Source organism: Astyanax mexicanus, chromosome 15 (genome assembly GCF_023375975.1).
Source record: "Astyanax mexicanus isolate ESR-SI-001 chromosome 15, AstMex3_surface, whole genome shotgun sequence".
NCBI lineage: Eukaryota > Metazoa > Chordata > Actinopteri > Characiformes > Acestrorhamphidae > Astyanax > Astyanax mexicanus.
The window spans coordinates 15,694,398-15,712,552 of record NC_064422.1 but is presented as its reverse complement, the minus strand read 5'-3'; the positions used below and the strand labels follow the sequence as shown (position 1 = coordinate 15,712,552).

Sequence of the window (18,155 nt, the reverse complement as noted above, 5' to 3'; positions counted from 1 at the left end):
GTTGGAGAAACTGTCACTACTGTTCAAAGAAAACTTTCTACTAAATTGTAAAACATTGCTGTGAGGATTTGATTGCAATTAACATCAAGATAAGGATTTGTAAGGTCAAGATGTGCCCCATCATTCCAGAGAACACAGTTCCACTGCTCCACTGCTCAATACTGGGTGGCTTTATAACACTGTAGTCCATGCCTGGTATTTGGCAAAGTGCCAATAGATTCATGTTTTTTTTTATCTGCTCAAGAAAGTCCTTTTCTATTGGCAGAACATCTCTACAGAGACAACTCAAGCTGTGTGTGTGTCACTTATTTGGCTTTTGTGCTTCATATTAGCCTATTTCATCCAGTCATCTTGTGACCACCATACTTTTGATGTGTGTTTATGATCAATGTCCTGTTGCAACAACAATTTATGTCCATATTTAATTATATAACTGATTAAACAACAGTTTGAGTTAGTGCTGGGTGGTATAGCCAAAAACGCATATCACGGTATTTTTTCAAGATTCTGATGGTTTCACTGTAGCTCACAGTTTTTTTTTTATTACTTTTTAATTTTTATTTTTTGAAAAACTGAGCTTTAATATAGCTTTGAATTACAGTACTGTTAGGAGTAGATATAATATAAAACACCAAGGCTTTAAATTAAGGCTTTGATTAGTATTGGGTTTACTTTGTCCCCAAAAATTACACAATATATGAAGAAATCAGACTTTATTATATTATTTATTATAAATGGCTGTTTAATTATGTCAGATGACATAATGATTGTAGTAAAATTCAAAAAATAAATGCAACAGTAAGGAAAAAAAAATAATAAACCATTATAGTTTGGGGTGGCTGACAAGCTTCAGTACAGTTGGGAAAAAAAAGTTAGTCTGGAGTCCTTTGTAGCATTTTTTTTCCTACTTTTTATTTTTTGTATGACTGGGCTTTAATATAGGCTTGTGGCTTACTCTACTGTTAGGAGTACATACAATATAAAACATCAGTAAATGAAGAATGTAGAAATAGACCTTAAAAAGAGATACACCAACAACTTAAACACAGCTTCTCTTACTAACGAAATATTTAAAATAGTTCCGTAAACACTATAAATGGACATAAAATGCTCAAAATGTAAGTATTACAGCCACAAGTATTAGTATAAGTAAGTATAATCAGCCACAATTCCCGTCTTTCTCCAGTTAACAAATAAATTCAAATCATTCTTTAAGCTACAGTATTAATATATTTAAAGGGACTATAGTTGCTCTATTTTTACTCTGGTAAAAACACTCTGCGACCTGGATTTCGCCGATGATATCACCCTGCTCGAAGAAGACGAGCCGAAGTTACAGCAGGCAACAACTGACCTGGGAAAAGTTGGCCTGAGGATCAGTGCTGAGAAGTCGAAGGTCATGTTCGTGTGCTTCACGGACCCGCGACAAGGGATTTATGTTGGGACCCAACAGCTGAAAGAAGTGGAGAAATTCACCTACCTCGGTAGCGTGATTTCCCATGACGGCAACGCGGAGGTGGACGTCAAGTGCCGCATCGGTAAGGCGGCCGCGGTATTCCGGAGGATGAACAAAATCTGGTCCTCCCCGACCATTTCCTTCAAGATCAAGTTCTGCTTGCTGAATTCAATAGGGATCCCAACTGCCATCTACGCCAGCGAGACCTGGAAGGCGTCAGCCATCATCAACACCAGGTTGGACATCTTCCAGCAGTGGTGCCTCCGCTGGATTCGAGGAAACATTACACCGACCACATCAACAACGAGGAAGTCCTACGGAAAAGCAGTAGCTTGGTCAAACTCCACAACATTGTCGCGTGCCGAAGACTGGCCGGCCATGTCTTTCGCATGGATAACTCAAGGATCCCGAAGACGGCGTTGAGGATCTCGAGGACGCCCCCCCAAACACCTGGCGAAGGTCATTCCATCAGGACCTCAAGGCATCAAACATCACGTTAGAAGAAGCTGAAGCACAGGCACAAGATCAGGCCCAACACGGCTGATTAAGCTTCTCTGACGGTGCTGTTCTGGCCAGCGCTCCGCAGCACTTGTAGCCTTATGGCGGTATAAGAGGAATGCATACCGGTTCTAGTTTTGCCTTCGGTATACCATATGATCTGATATGCTGCCCAGCACTAGTTTGAGTTTACACTGAAGGCCTCTAAGCTTGTCCTCCTTCTTTATTACTCCATGCGCTTTGCGCAATGTATCAGTCCCACTCACAGCTAAACAGAGCACCAGCCCATGATGCTCCCGCCACCATGCTTAACGGTGGGTAATAGTGGGAAAAGGGGTTGATTTACTTATTGTGGCAAAACATTTTATTTTTCTGACCATTTTCTGACATTTGTCCATGGGGTTCATATTCAAACCTGAATTTTTTTGGACAGCAGCCTCTCTGCAGTGATGTAAAACTGGATGGACTGTAGACAGTGACAGTGGTGTTTCAGCAGCTTATTGTTCATGGCAGGCCTGTGCCTTGGTGGTTCCTGACCATCCAAACCAATTTCCTCTCAGCTGAGGGCGTCAGTTTGGGACTTATCAAGACCTTGATTAAGTGTCTACAGCTTCCAGTAAACTCTGACAGCCTTGATAATGTGGTTTCTGTAGCTGTATGAGTCACGGTGTCTCAAAACATGTGCTGAAGTACAGGGCAAAGATTAAATCTTCCTTTTCCTTAATAGTGTAGTCCATTTAGCTCATTAAATTAGAGTCATAATGTGTAAAAAGGCCTCTAAAATGTCCTTACTTTCTTATTTAGCTAGTGTATATAATATTCAGGGGTTGGACAATGAAACTGAAACACCTGGTTTTAGACCACAATAATTTACTGTTCTGGTGGAAACAGGAGAGTTGAGGTGCACATTGAATTCTGCCGTGATTTGGGCAGCCGTGGTTTTATGTTTTTTGTATACAATCCGAGTTAGCACCCGAACATCCCTTTCAGACAGCTTCCTCTTGCGTCCACAGTTAATCCTGTTGGATGTGGTTGGTCCTTCCTGTTGGATGTGGTATGCTGACATTACCCTGGATACCGTGGCTCTTGATACATCACAAAGACTTGCTGTCTTGGTCACAGATGCGCCATGCAACAATTAGTCCTCTTGAACTCTGGTATGTCACCCATAATGTTGTGTGCATTGCAATATTTTGAGCAGAACTCTGCTCTTACCCTGCTAATTGAAGCTTCACACTCTGCTCTTACTGGTGCAATGTTCAATTAATAAAGATTGGACACCAGGCTGCTCCAATTTAGCCAAGAAACCTCCCACACTAAAATGACAGGTGTTTCAGTTTCATTGTCCAACCCCTGTATTTTCTGGTCTATTTTCATACATAAGGCTTTGGATTCTAAGGCACATTATGCATCACTAGTAAGGTCCAGGGGTGTTGTCATGTTTTCCTTCTAATTCAGTAGGTCTCGCCACTGGGTGATGAGACCTGTAAAGCTAAGCTAAGTTAAATGAACAAAACTGTGATTCTTAAAAATATTTCAAACGAGTGCTGGATGTTAATCTACATAGATTTTTCTCCTGAAAACTTTTTTGGGTGAGTAAAGCGCTTCTGTTTATTTACAGTAAGCTTAGATTTTAAGATTTCCACTACGACTAATGCCGCCCAACACTAATGCGCTACACTGAAGAACCCTGACTTTTCAGGGAGATATTAACTAGCAGTTTGTCCCACGTAGCTTGTTTTAACACCGTAAACACGGCAGTGCTAGCCAGGGTTAGGAGTAGACTACAGGCCTTACTGGGGAACTAAACTAAAGCTTCCGTATAACGCTGCACTTCAATGGAGTAAGTTTACTGCTCTTCAAAACCTGACTGGTAAAATCCATACACAAGGTGCAGCTGATTGTAAGACACACTGATGATTTTTGGAAAAAATTATGGATTTTAGGTTTTCCTTATAGTGCAAAAAATATGGTATAAACAATAAAAAAATATATAACATGAACTGACTGTGCTGGTCTGCATTTAAGTCCATGTTTAAACAGGCATGTGGCACGTGAGACATTGGTGGGCGGGACCTGAGGGGTTCAGAGCCGAGCTAAATACAAGAGAAGCTGCCAATTTGTGAACTGACAGCTTCATAGACTGACATCCATAGGGTATAAGCCTCCATTAGCCCGGCAGCTCCAGCTAAAACTAAAGCAAACTTCACACATAAAACGTGCCTGCACTTACTGACTGGAGGGAAATAAAGCGTGTAAATGAGATTTTCTCCACACTCTCGCTTTCCAACTGCAGTCAGGGGCTTTCAGAGTGAAATGAGACAAATAATGCATAAACTGATCGATACCAACCTGCTTAAACTGTATACAGGCGTACAACAGCGGGAGAGGAGCTCACACCGTATCTGCGGGATAAATAATGCATGAGCTGAATGAGTTTTCTGTGTTCCGCTGCGTCTGCGCTCGCAGAAAAAAGATAAACACTCACCCTGCGGCAGATTCACCAACCCTAACGTCCATCCACGCACATTTAACAGAGCAGCTACAGGAAATACCGAATAAAGACAAACCTGCTATTGTGTGTGTGTGGGTGTTGTGTGTGTGTTTGTGTGTTGTGTTAATGTGTGTGTGTGTGCAACAGAGTTGTATAATAATGAAGTAGAACTAGTCCACTATTGTACTTAAGTAATAAAATGCTGTATCTGTAACACTAAATATTTTCCCTGAATTTAATACTTTTACTCCGATATATTTTCACGTGCTGCATCGTTACTCATTACCAGCAGCATCAACAGTCCTTTTTAGGGGTTTAGAAACCGCCAATGGTGACCTACGACAGGGTTCGGCAATTAAGTTTGGCCACGGGCCAGATATTTTCCAAGCCTTTCCGTGGTGGGCCACAAAAAAAATCTGTGGATTTTTTGGGATGGAGTTCTATAGACTAGTAGCTCTCCAGCCCGGAGGGTTGTTAAACCCAATTGCAGAACAGTTGATCTCAAAACAGGTAAACCCAAGAAAAAAGGAAAAAGTAAATGAATAAACACACTGCTCCTCACGCAGGATCAAACCCGTGTCGTCAGGGTGAATTGGGACACGGGGAAAAACGCCCTTATAAGGAGATAGGGAGCCCAAAGGGCAGAAAAACGAGAAAAACGAGAACAGGAGGAAACTAAAGTGAGACAGGGGAGGAGTGTAAACAAAAGCTCACCAGAGAAGCATTTTTTTTTTTATCGTTCATTATAACTGATCATACCTCAGCATCTCAATCAGACTTTGACGAGGCCACTTCAAAACCTTCATTTAGTTTTTTTTTTTATTTAAGCAATTCAGAGGTGGACTTGTTTGTGTGCTTTGGGTCATTGTCTTGCTGCAGAACCCAAGTACATTTGAGCTTGAGGCCACGATCAGATGACCGGAAATTCTCTTTCAGAATTGTCTGGTAAACAGCAGAGTTTCTGGTTCCATCTATTACACCAAGCTGTCCAGCAGCCCCAGACCATTACACTACCACCACCATGTTTTACGTTCAATATGATGTTCTTTTTCTGAAATTATGTGTTAATTGTACACCAGATGTAACGGGACACACACCTTTAAAAATGTCCACAGTCCTGGGGATCATCAAGATGTTTTTTGGCAAATGTGAGATGAGCCATTGTGTTCTTTTTGGTCAGCAGTATTTTTTTTATCTTGGAACTGAATTGAATCATTAACCCTGACCTTAACTGAGACGAAACGAAATTTCATTACACTGTGTACCTGTACTCAGTTGTACTGATAATAAAAGCCTCTTGACTTGACAATGAGACCTGCAATTCTTTAAATGTTGTGCTGGGTTCTTTTGTGACCTCCTGGATGAGTTGTCCATGCCCTATTGGAATAATTTCGGATTTCGGTTGTCTGGTCACTCATTGGAACATTCACCAGTGTTCCATGTTTCTCCATTTGTGAATAATAGCTCTCACTGTGACAAAGTTTTCTCATCTGTTCTTGAATTTCTTCAGATAGGGACATAATGTTTTGCTTTTTGAGATCTGTTATCCTGTTTCATGTTATCAGACAGGTTCTATTTAAATATAATAATAATGTGTGTGTGTGTGTGTGTGTGTGTGTGTATTTGTGTGTGTGTATTTGTGTGTGTGTGTGTGTGTGTGTGTGTGTGCAGAGAAGGAACTGGTTCTGGGGCTGCTTCAGCAGGCTATGATTGATTCTCCCAGTGTCTCCCAGCAGCAGCTTCCCTTCACAGCTCCTCCTGAACCGAGAACCCATAACCCCTCCACAGCATCCTCCCGCCGCAAGCGCAGGCTCAAGAGGTCAGCTCTGCTCCTCTTTACTCTAAACTTATATAACCCAACAATAATTATTATTATAAAATATATACAAAAATCTACAGTTAAGTTCTAATAACATCAATAACCAGCATAAATTCTAATAACTACTGTTGGTAACACTTTCTATAAATGTAATTTCTATAAAACTCATTACATTACATATTGTAATTTATTTAAAAGCCACTCTAAGCATGGTTATACATAGATATAAAATGCACTACACATTATAGCCATGTTTATTATTTCCTATGAATTGCAGTTATAATGTATCATAAGCTGTGTTCACAATATGGTTGATACCAAGAAACTCTAAAGCCTCAAAATGCATGAAGCATTATGACTAACAAAGCTGTCTACTCATAAACACACAATACGTCATGCTATAATTACTTTATTGACTTGTGAATTATTCAGATATATAATATTTCACCCATAATGGAGCATATTATACATATTATAACATATTAGTATCAGAGTCTATGATGCCTTATTGTCACAATCCATTATGCATAATAAACATGGCAATGCATTGTTTAAAATACATATTTACAGTAATTAACTGACATTATAATGCAATATAGTATGTTATAGATGTGTTCACAAGCTACTCACAAAAAAGTTTGTTGAGCATCACAATGCTCATATTTCTTAAACCATTTAATATTCAAAATTCATATGATATACAGTAGGAGAAAGACATGTATAATTTACATTATAGTTCACAATGTTTAATTGAACTGTGTAACTGACTACAAAGGACAAACGAAGGCAAAAACAAATAAATGTCTGTGAAAATTACTTGTATTTTAACTATTTTTAGTGTAGATTTAATTGAAGTAATTTAGGGAGTAAGAGTCATTTAGAGAAAATGTGTCATATAAGTCATATAAATGTTATTTTCTACTTCCTGTTACTTTAACTATGTTTGGTGAATAAAAACAAATTAACCCTGTTTAGTGTTATATAGTTAAATGTTTAAATATTTAATATTTACTCAAATAATGCAAAGAAAATAAGTTCATATTCATAAAGTTTTAAGAGATCAGAAATCAGTATTTGGTGGAATAACCCTGTTTTTTTAATCACAGTTTTCATGAATTTTGGCATGTTGTCCTCCACCAGTCTTACACACTGCTTTTGGAGAACTTAATGCCTTTACTCCTGTTGCAAAAATTCAAGCAGTTCAGTTTGGTTTGATGGCTTGTGATCATCCATCTTCCTCTTGATTATATCCCAGCGGTTTTCAAACTAGTAAAATCAAAGAAACTCATCATTTTTTAGTGGTCTCTTATTTTTTCAGAGCTGTATATGGTTTGTTCAGAGTCCACTGTGAATTTTAAATATTTTATGTATATTCTTAGCTAGTATCTAACATGCGTTTGTATTATCTCAGGTTATCTTCTGCTCAGGAGTTGCTGGAAGAGCAGCCAGGTAATTGTGATTTATTCCTCACTGTGTCATAGAGTGGGTTAGAAGATTAGAATGCAGTAGAGATGTGTGTAGCCACTACGGTAAGTGATATAATGTCGTGTTTGTGTGATATGTCTCTGTAATCTCCTGATATTATAGCATTTCTCTCCTACATTAAATACCTTTTCCTGCTGTAGGTGAAGCTACAGCAGCAGTGAGGGAAAGGTTACCACAGTCAAAAAAAAATCCCTTTAGCATTTGTTGGACCCAGACGGTCACAGGAGGCCCAGATCTGCTTTAAAGTCTGATAGTAACATAGTGCAGCTTCAATCCTGTCCTCCAGAGGACCAGCACAAAACCTCCACGTTCCCTCCAGAGATACTGCAGCTAAACATCCAACACATCGTCTGAACCTTTTGAAATATCAGAGGGCAGAAACGTGGCTTCAAACGCAGGACTGATCCACATGTTCACATGTCTTCTGTGAAGTGAAGAACATGAAGTTTCTGAGCTTTCTGAGGTCTGATCGAAGACCTGACCTTCTCCTAAGTCCTAAAAGTTTCTAACTTTGTAAATGCAAACATGAAAGTTGCGATTGAGTACTAAAGTCATTTAGACTATGAAGGTATGAAGGAACACATAAGGAATTACGTAGTAACCTAAAAATGTTAAAAGTTTCATTCCATCTTTTTTTTTTTTCATTAATTTTAAAATGTCTAGTTGTGGTCTGTAGTATAAATGAATGCCATGTGAGCTGTTTTTGTGAAAAAAAAGTGCTCTGGTGATCCGGTATAACGATGCTTTAGTCAAGTAGATGAGTCGGGGAGGGGGGGCAATAGGTTTTCAGCTCTTGCTCATGAATATTCATACATACAAACATATCACCTCTAATTTGCTAATAGCGACTGTGAGAATCATTTAAAAACAAAGACATTTTTACACTAATAACAGTCTTTGCAGTGTCATATGTTACTTTAGAACATGGGTAATGCCCTGCTAAGTGCAGTTCAGCCACTGATCTATTCTTAGAATCTCTGTAAAATGCAAAATCCACCGGAGATCCTATGTAAACCAATGTAAACACATAGAGGTGGGTAGTCGAGGTTCAGAAAAAAAAATCCCGTATTGTTGTTCGTTAGCACAAATAACACAAGAACAAACCGCCATGTTGTTCTTAGCGCTTCTAGCTGCTATCTGACGTGAGGGTTTCGCTTCCTGGCTTCAGCGATGCCCGTGGGTGGTCGCGGGTCCTGAGTACTAATTCACGGGTTGATGTAGACATAGGTGCCTTTACTGATCGACTCCTTTTTCTGAGTATTTTCTTTTACTAGTTACTGCAGACAATGGAGGTCGAGGAACAGTTTTACGCGCTGCATCATATACAACTCTGAGAGACCTATAGTATTTCACAAAGACAAACAAGAAAAAGTGGATTTTAGCAAAAGGACACTTTTAAACAAATCAAAACACTTAGTGAAGCATTTAGGTGTCTCTTATCTGGGGAGTTGAAGAGTGGAAACTTGTGCTCTTCCTTTCCTGGTCCTGATGAGAGTCAGTTTCATCAGGACGCTTTTGATGGTCTTTGTGACTGCACTTGAGAATTCTTTCAAAGTTCTTGAAACATTAGAACACTTTTAACTTAACTCTTCTTCAGAAACCTCGCTGGATGTTTTCTCATGCTTGATTCATGCCAATAATTTGAGGCTCCTAAAACAGATTAACATTTTTCCACAAACACAGGATCACAGTCTTTTTTCACATGGTTGTTTAACAAATAAAAACTTCTCACTGCATCAGATTAAATAGGGTTAAATAACTATAAACCTAATCACCCTTGCAATAATAATCCAATGGAAGGTTCTTACCTCTATGCTTAGTTAAATCCAGGTGGTGAACTTTTTTTTAACCAGGCAGTTTATATAGATCTTATAAAATATAGATACAGTACTTTAAAGACTGTATTCAGTTATTGGGTATTTATTTATTCATTAGCTGGTTGAGTTGAGTTGTAATGTTTTTATATGCACTGTGTTGGATTTTATTGAATTTATTGCATGTTACAGAGGACGGTTTATTTAACAGAAGCAGCACCAATTAAAGAAACTTTCTGTGTGTGTGTGTGTGTGTGTGTGTGTGTGTGTGTGTGTTTTGCAGCGCATATTGGAGATGCTGAAGTCCTGCAGGTTCGTCCACTTGAAGATCAGAACGTCAATGAAGATTTAACCTTTCAGCGTGAACACAGCCGCTAAAAACACACACACACACACACTCAGGGATTAAGCTGGGTTTTTTTAATCTTACTATATACAGTGGTATGAGAAATGTTGGGCACCTCTGATAATTTCATGATTTTCCTTAACAATCATTGGTTGTTCAGATCAGTAATTTCAGTTAAATATATCATATATAAATACCTTCAGCACTAATGATTGGAACACAACATTTGTTTGGTATTCTCATTGACTCTTGATCTATATACATAGGTGAATCCAATTATGAGAAAGGGTTAAGGAGCCAATTGCAAGTTTTTCTTCTCTTTGCATCTTCTCTGAAGAGTGGCAACACAACTCTCAAATGACCTGAAAACAAAGATGGTTCAACATCATGGTTTAGAGGAAACATACAAAAAGCTCAGATCTCAGAGATTTCAGCTGTCAGTTTCCACTGTGAGGAACATAGTGAGGAAATGGAAGAACCACAGGAACAGTTCTAGTTAAGGCCTGAAGTGGCAGAACAAGAAAAATCTCAGATAATCAGAGGAGAAGGATAATGAGAACAGTCATAGTCAACTCACAGAGCTGTTCCAAAGACCTACATCATCATCTTGCTGCAGATGGAGTCACTGTGCATCGTTCAGCTATTCAGCACACTTTACACAAGGAGAGGCTGTATGGGAGAGAAATGTAGAAGAAGCCTTTTCTGTGCACACAAACGCGCCACAAACAGAGTCACTTGAGGTATGCTAAAGCTAAAGCACATTTAAACAAGTCAGCTTCATTTCGGAATATGTTGCTGTGTGTGGACTGATGAAACTAAAAATGAATTATTTGGAGGGCGGTTATTTATGCATGGAGAAAAAAGAACAGAGCATTGCAACACAAACACTTTACTGCTCCCCTACAGTAAAATTTGGTGGTGGTTCATCATGCTGTGTGATCAGTGCAGGTACTGGGAATCTTGTTAAAGTTGAGGGTCGCATGGATTTCAGTCAATATCAGCAGATTCTTCAGAACAATGTTCAAGAATCAGTGAGAAAGTTGAAGTTAAAGCGCTGGGGCTGCATACTTCAACAAGACAACGACCCTAAACACTAAACACTGCTCTAAATCTACTAAAGCATTCATGCAGAGGAACAAGTACAACGTTATAAAATGATCATCTCAGTCCCCAGACCTGAATATTATTGAAAATCTGTGGTGTGATTTAAAGTGAGCTGTTCATGATCAGAAGCTATAAAACCTGACTGAACTGGAGATGTTTTATAAAGAAGAATGATCCAAAATACCTTCAACCAGAAATCAGACTCTCATTGGAAGCTATAGGAAGTGTTTAGAGGCTGCTATTTCTGCAAAAGGAGGATCTACTAAATAATGATGTTTTTTTTTTGTTAGGGTGACCAAATTTATGCACCTGCGTAAGTTTGTATATAGAATTATTGCACACTTTGTTTAAATCCTATTTTGTTTAAATCCTATTAAATCCAACTTCATTTTACTTCTCAAATATAACTGTGTTTATCTGCTATATGATATATTGAAAATGCTGATCCAAACTTCCAATGATTTATAAAGGAAAATCATGAAAATGATTAGGGGTGCCCTATGCAGCTAAAAAACACTATTTATATAGATACAGTACTATAGATCATAGAAAATTATTGGGACAACTGCTTGCATTGTTTCTCTCAAAATCAGATGAATTATACAAAAAATATGGTGTCAGTAGGTCTATGTTTATTAATCTGCTTCAGATAGTCCTATTCTTTTGGCATTACTTTTCCACACAGACTAGACAAGATGTGTGTATGCATTTGCACATCTGTGTTATTCTACTTTGCTTGACTATATACATTAATTTTGAACACACACTGGCAGTTGACTTTTGTCAGTTTTGTTATACATATTATTTGATTAAGATTATAGTACAGTATAATCTCCACTGTAATCACTATGATTATTATGATTTATGTGATATTTAGGTAGATGCATCTTATAAGAGAGGCCAGGTGGCACCTTGCTGTTTTAAATAAAGCGTATCAGTCATTTCCATCTTCTCGCAATTCTTCTTTTTTTGCACTGTTCTGTCCCACCCAAGTTGATGGTATTCCAATTAAAAATTCAGAAAGTTGTACAATATTTCAGAATATAAAAAAAAACTAAATACTTTGGAGTTTTAGTTTAGTTTTAGTGAGTTTGAGTTTAAAGTTTCTGGAAGCTCTGTGTAAGTGGATGTATCTGATGCTGTAACAGCCTCACAGCCAAGGACGGACACGGGATAGTCCAATTTGGGCCCCCAAAATTGTGCTACTCAGTAAAATTAGCTTGCAGATTTCTTGTATTAAAAAAGGCACTTTTCCTTTCATGCATTCCTTCAGAGCTATAGAGTGACCACTGCTCTCTTTACTGTTGTTTATTAAAGGGAAACATGAAACGAGTCAAATGGCTTGTTTTTTTCACACAAGTGAAATCACTTCCTTGGCCAAATTCACGGTTTTAAAAATAGCATCCATCAGACAATTTGCTTGTCTTAAATTTAAATAATTGCAAAATGGCTAAATTAAGAATACAAATTAACAATACAAATTTAGAAACATTAAGTAAGGGCCTGAATCGCATATGTCCTCGTTTACTTAGATTACTTTTTTTGTTTTGCTCTAAACAGAACAAATAAGTCAAAAATATAATCATAAAACCTTCAAATCATTTATAGCTTTTTGTCTGAGTTTCAAGTTACCTTCTGAAAAAGTTGTCTTACAAAGGTTTAACCCTTAAAACCCAATGGACGGATTTTACATACAAAATCGCACCTTGTGTTCTCAGCTTAATTACTCAGGAATGCCTTCACACATAAACACAATCCATGTAGAAAGGGCGAAACTTACTCTTTACTCTTACATCCCAGTGCAGTAAAACATCTGCAGGAAATCCATTGGGAAAAACATCTAAAAATAAGGTTTTATTTTTCCATTGTAACTCTATTTATTTGCTTGAAACACATAATCAGTTTAATTAACATTAACTCTCGGGTCTCTGAGTAAATCGCATGACCTCATCATTTCCACTGATTCCTCAAATTGTTGAAAAAAGTGTCCTAAATAAGAGTGTTTTTCTTATCATTTTGTGGAATAACTCTTTATTATAACATTTGTTGTTATTATAATCAGCTGAAAATAAATATCTAGTATAGTAAATCTGTTTTGTTATTAGTTGGAATATTGGATATATTGGACCTTATCAATATACTCAAAGGCATAGGCTGCTCTGAGTGTCAGGTGGTTTTTAAAACAGCCTGATGCTGTTTCTCCATGTATTTTATCAAAGTAATAAACCATGTAATGAACTATCATCAATATTCTCATATATACTCTAGTCTCACCATTTTTGAAAAGATATCTTAGGTGTGAATATATTTAAAGTCTATATATACAAAAAAAAAGTATAAAAAATAATAATAATAATAATAATAATGATTTTGACCAAAACAGGGCCAGTTCCTGCTTCCTTTTACATTTTGAATGATTGCAGTTTTGAGCAGTCATATGTGAAAAGTGAAAGAGCTGATGGCATGTGTCTGTCTGATATAATTACTGTGTTATAAGACCTAAAAGAGGAACTGACAAAAACGGAGAAAATGGTAAATGGTTAAAAACATATGCATTTTTGTTTTACCAAAGTTCTCCCTGCAGTTCTCATGAAACACCTTTAGCATTAAGATAAAAAACTTTATTATTTATTTATCTATCTGTCCAGATCTCCAGCCCACGTCTCTCTCAGTTCCTTCTTCTTTCACGGTCTCTCATCCATCTCTTCTTCTACTGCAGCTCTGGGAGAAATTTCATATCTGATGTTCCACCTGCTTTTGAAGTATTTGCATATTCATTTACATACCTGCCTTTCATTTCTGGTTTCTCAGTTTTGGAGCTCCGCCCCCTCCCCATCTGTTCTATCCACTACTATGATCATACAGCATCTTCTCGTGTCGCAAACATGTGCTGGAGGTGTAGTGTGAAGTCACAAACAAGTGCAACCAGGGCTGAGATAGCATGATTCCTCTGGGTACACTGTTTTCCTCCCACTTCACAAAATACATCTGTTATGTAAATCGGCTGAGACTAACTGCCCCCTATACAGTGGCTTGCAAAAGTATTCATACCCCTGAATTGTTTTAAATTTGGTCACCTTATGACCGCATTAAGATAATAAGTAAAGACCAAGGAACTCACCAGACAGGTCAGGGATAAAGTTGTGGTGAAGTTTAAAGCAGGGTTAGGTTATAAAAACATATCTCGAGCTTTTAGCATTCCAAGTAGCACTGTTCCATAAATCCATTATCCAATAATGGAAAAAAGTATTCTACACCTGCAAAAAAGTCATAGTCGACCACCCAAACTGACCAACCAGATCGAGCAAGGAGAGCAGTGCTTAGAGAAACAGCCAAGAGGCCCATGGTCACTGTGGAGCAGCTGCAGAAATCCACAGCTCAGGTGGAAAAATCTGTCCACACAACAATTATAAGTCATGCACTCCACAAATCTGGCCTCTATGGAAAAGTGGCAGGAATAAAACTATTGCTGAAAGAAAGACATAGGAAGTGCTGTTAACAGTTGCAGAAAACGTGCAAGAAGGTGGTGTACACTGTAAGCCCAGATATGTTGAATTTACTTAAAAAAAATTTAGGAAACTGGTTACCTTAAAAAAGTTAAGTAATGGGGAATGAAAACTTGAGTTAGCATAAATTAAAACATCAAGTTTTCACAACTAAAGGGGAAGTTGATTTATTTGTAAGGTAGCCCAGAGGGAATCACTACACACTGATGGTGAGTGTTAGTCAGAAACTGTTGGACACACCCAGTATGCAAATAGATTGTGGCAGAAGCCAATGGAAAAGAAGCTGCCAATGACAACAGACTAAACTCAGTTATTATAAGTTGGTTCAACTCAAAGATCTCAGTTTGAATGTTTATGTGCCAACAAAAGTTCAACTAACTCAAAATATCCAATTTATCCAAGAAATATCCAATTATATGTAAAACAGACTTAAATAATTTGAGTTCAAACAACGTACCATGAACTGACTGTCCCACACCAGCCTGATCAGATTTATCTACTTGTTAAAAATCCATGAAAACATTACTAAACTTTACAGTATATTCAGTCCAGACTATCTGTCCCCTACACACACACACATAACACTTATCTGTATATTTTTAAATACCATATAGTAACTAGGTATAAATTTGTCATATTGGTTTTTTGTGTGTGTGTTTGCTACATACACTTTTTCCATTTGATTATTATGATTTAGTTTAGTTTATTTATATGTTTGTAAAAACGTTTGGCACAAAATTCACTCCATACGCAGATTTTATACTGAATATTTAAATGTAAATAGTGTAGAACCCTTAACCCTTTGAACCCTGACCCTAGTTTGTTCCTCTTTCAGGTCTTATAACACAGTAATTATATCAGACAGACACATGCCCTGAGCTCCTTTACTCCAGAAGCCATTTGGCTGCTCAAAAATCTAATCATTTAAAATGTAAAAGGAAGCAGAATTGTTATATTTTCCTAGAACTGATCATGTGTTGGTCAAAATTTTACCAAGCGCCTGTTTTTTTTTTTTACTTGTTTTTATATGTATGGACTTTAAATATATTCACACCTAAGATATCTTTTCAAAAATGGTGAGACTAGAGTGTTTATGAATTTAAAGCATAATCATATTGATGATTTAAGTTCATTACATGGCTTAATAATTATTACTTTGACAAAATACATGAAGAGCATCAGGCAGAGATATTTTTCTTGATAATCACACCTCTAGGACACATGTAGATACTAAAAAACTTACACTCAGAGCAGCCTTTCAGTATTTTAATCAGGACACACAAAGACAACTATATACAAAAATGTAAACTTTTTAGTCTAAATAAATAAAAATGTTTAGTGCAAAATAACTACTCAATAAAAATGTGCAAGTAAAATAAAAACTATATAAAGTAGTGCGCACACCATACCTAACTTTAGTTTGAGTAAAGCAGGTACCGTATTTTTCGGACTATAAGGCGCACCGTATTATAAGACGCACTATCAAAGAACGCCTATTTTCTGCTATTTTTCCATACATAGGGCGCATCGCATTATAAGGCGCGTTAAGTGACACTAGAAAGGGTGCCTATATCAAAGTGAACAGGGGTGGCGCCATGTTTCCCTTCCCCCACCGGGGGTGGTCTCTTGCCGGTGGAGCGTCTCAGTATACAAATCTAGCTCTTTCAAAGTCAAACGAGTGCTGGATATTAATTGTAGAAAAGTGCTGTCTTTAGCTTCTCTGTTGAATGTTCGTTGATCCAGGAATTCAGTCGACACGGAGATTGAGAGTGAACAAGTATGATTTATTTCAGATATCTGGGAAGAACAAATACAGGCAAAGCATCCTAGCCTAAGCTAGTAAGTCGCCCCCAAGTTCTTCTGAACCTCGGCATTTCTGACTCCATCTTTTATACCCTTTTGTGACGTACCTCGGTTGCTAGGTGGTTGCTAGGCATGAATGAGTAATACTTCTGTTTTTCTAATTATTAGTCCATTTTTTTAGTTTTATTCAGTCTTTCTCAGAACTCGTTTTATTTAGACCTTCTCGGAACTTCTGTTTGACCTTTGCCCAGTAGGCTTTCTGGGGAATCGTGAGTTGCCAAAAACACTGCTCGGGAAGTTTCAATTCCCCTAAGTGGCGGGCCTTTGGTTAAACGAGGTTCTATTATGGGTTATTGATTCCCCTGCTCAATGAAGAAGGGAAGATTCAGTTCCCCTTTGTGGCAGGCCCCATGGGTTATTAATTCCCCTGCTCAATGAACTTCCCCTATTTGTGGCGGGCCATGGTTAATTAACATTCACATTGTCTCACTGTGCATCTGCAGTAAGTTTTAGTTCATACTCTCCGTTTTATAATGGTATCGTTATATCTACCGTAAGATTAGTTAGTTAGTATATCTTAAACAAAGCTTGAAGTTGTATGTATAACTTTTCAGAGTAATCTTTTAATGTAAGGTTACAAAATGTACTTTATTCACTAGTTTCAATCCAGCTAAAAAGAGGAACCCTGTAGTCTGTACTTTATTCATTAGTTTCAATCTAGCTAAAAAGAGGAACCCTGTAGTCTGTATTTTATTCATTAGTTTCAATCTAGCTGAAAAGAGGAACCCTGCAGTCTGCCACGCTCTGGGACCGCAAGATGTTTTTACCATTAAAAAGAGGAAGCATGTTTTCTACAGTTGACCCGGTCAAGGGTCTCTTGGGTCAGTGCTGCTGAGATGAGAGATTCTTTTAAGCAAGTATATGATGTGTCTACGTATGGAATATGATGTGTCTACGTGTGGATTAGTAACTAAGTATTAATGATTACGAGAAGATGACGAGAATATAGAGTATAGTTTACATAGATATATTTGTGTAATATGTGCTTTAATTATCTAAGCTAAGGCTTTAGCAAGCATGATTATTGTAAGGTAAGCTCTAGCATGATTATTGTAAGGTAAGCTTGTTACCTTAAGGCCAATCTTCCACATAATCTACACAGATTCCTCTCCTGAAAACTGTTTATTTGGGTGAGTAACGTGCTTCAGTTTATTTACAGTAAGCTTAGATTTCCAGATGTCCACTAAGGCTTGCTGCACCAGCGTTAGCATAGCTATCCGCTAGCACGCTAGCTAGTCACCTAAACTATTAAAGTTAACCCAAACTTAAACGACAGCGTTACACTGAGTAATCCTGCATGTTCTGGTAAGACAGTGAGATATTAGCTAGCGATTCGTCCCCCGTAGCTTGTTTTAACACGGTAAACAAGCAGATTACAGGCTGATAAAACTCACCTCTGAGAGAGTTAGCGCTTAGCATCTAGCTAATGCTAGCCAGGCAAAGCAGCACAGACTTACAGACCGATAACTCACCTCTGAACGGTGAACGCTTAGCGATTAGCATCTAACTCTAATAATACTGCTCCAGCAGTATTAAAAGTACTAAATTTAGAAAATACTGATCTCTGAACAGTGAAAAAGCTAGCTAGCTAAGCGGTTAGCATCTAGCTAATGCTATTGCTGCTCCAGCCTCGGAGCGGCACGGCTCTGCACGGAGTGTGTGTTTACTGCTCCTTACACCTGACGGGTAAAATTTAGATAATACTGATCTCTGAACAGTGAATAAGCTAGCTAATGCTATTTGCTGCTCCAGCCTCGGAGCTGCACGGCT

The 18,155-nt window shown here is 37.8% G+C and overlaps 1 protein-coding gene across 1 annotated transcript in view; it reads left to right on the top strand.

The window, feature by feature from the left end:
* Window positions 1–11,963, top strand: part of tbata (thymus, brain and testes associated) — a 39,752-nt gene extending 27,789 nt beyond the window's left edge. Inside the window, exons 7-9 of the mRNA XM_022669067.2 lie at window positions 6,120–6,267; window positions 7,679–7,716; window positions 9,850–11,963. Of these exons, the coding sequence (XP_022524788.1) occupies window positions 6,120–6,267; window positions 7,679–7,716; window positions 9,850–9,944 (281 nt within the window). The 3' untranslated portion in view covers window positions 9,945–11,963. The remainder of the gene's footprint in view (window positions 1–6,119; window positions 6,268–7,678; window positions 7,717–9,849) is intronic.
* Window positions 11,964–18,155: the final 6,192 nt, after the last annotated feature.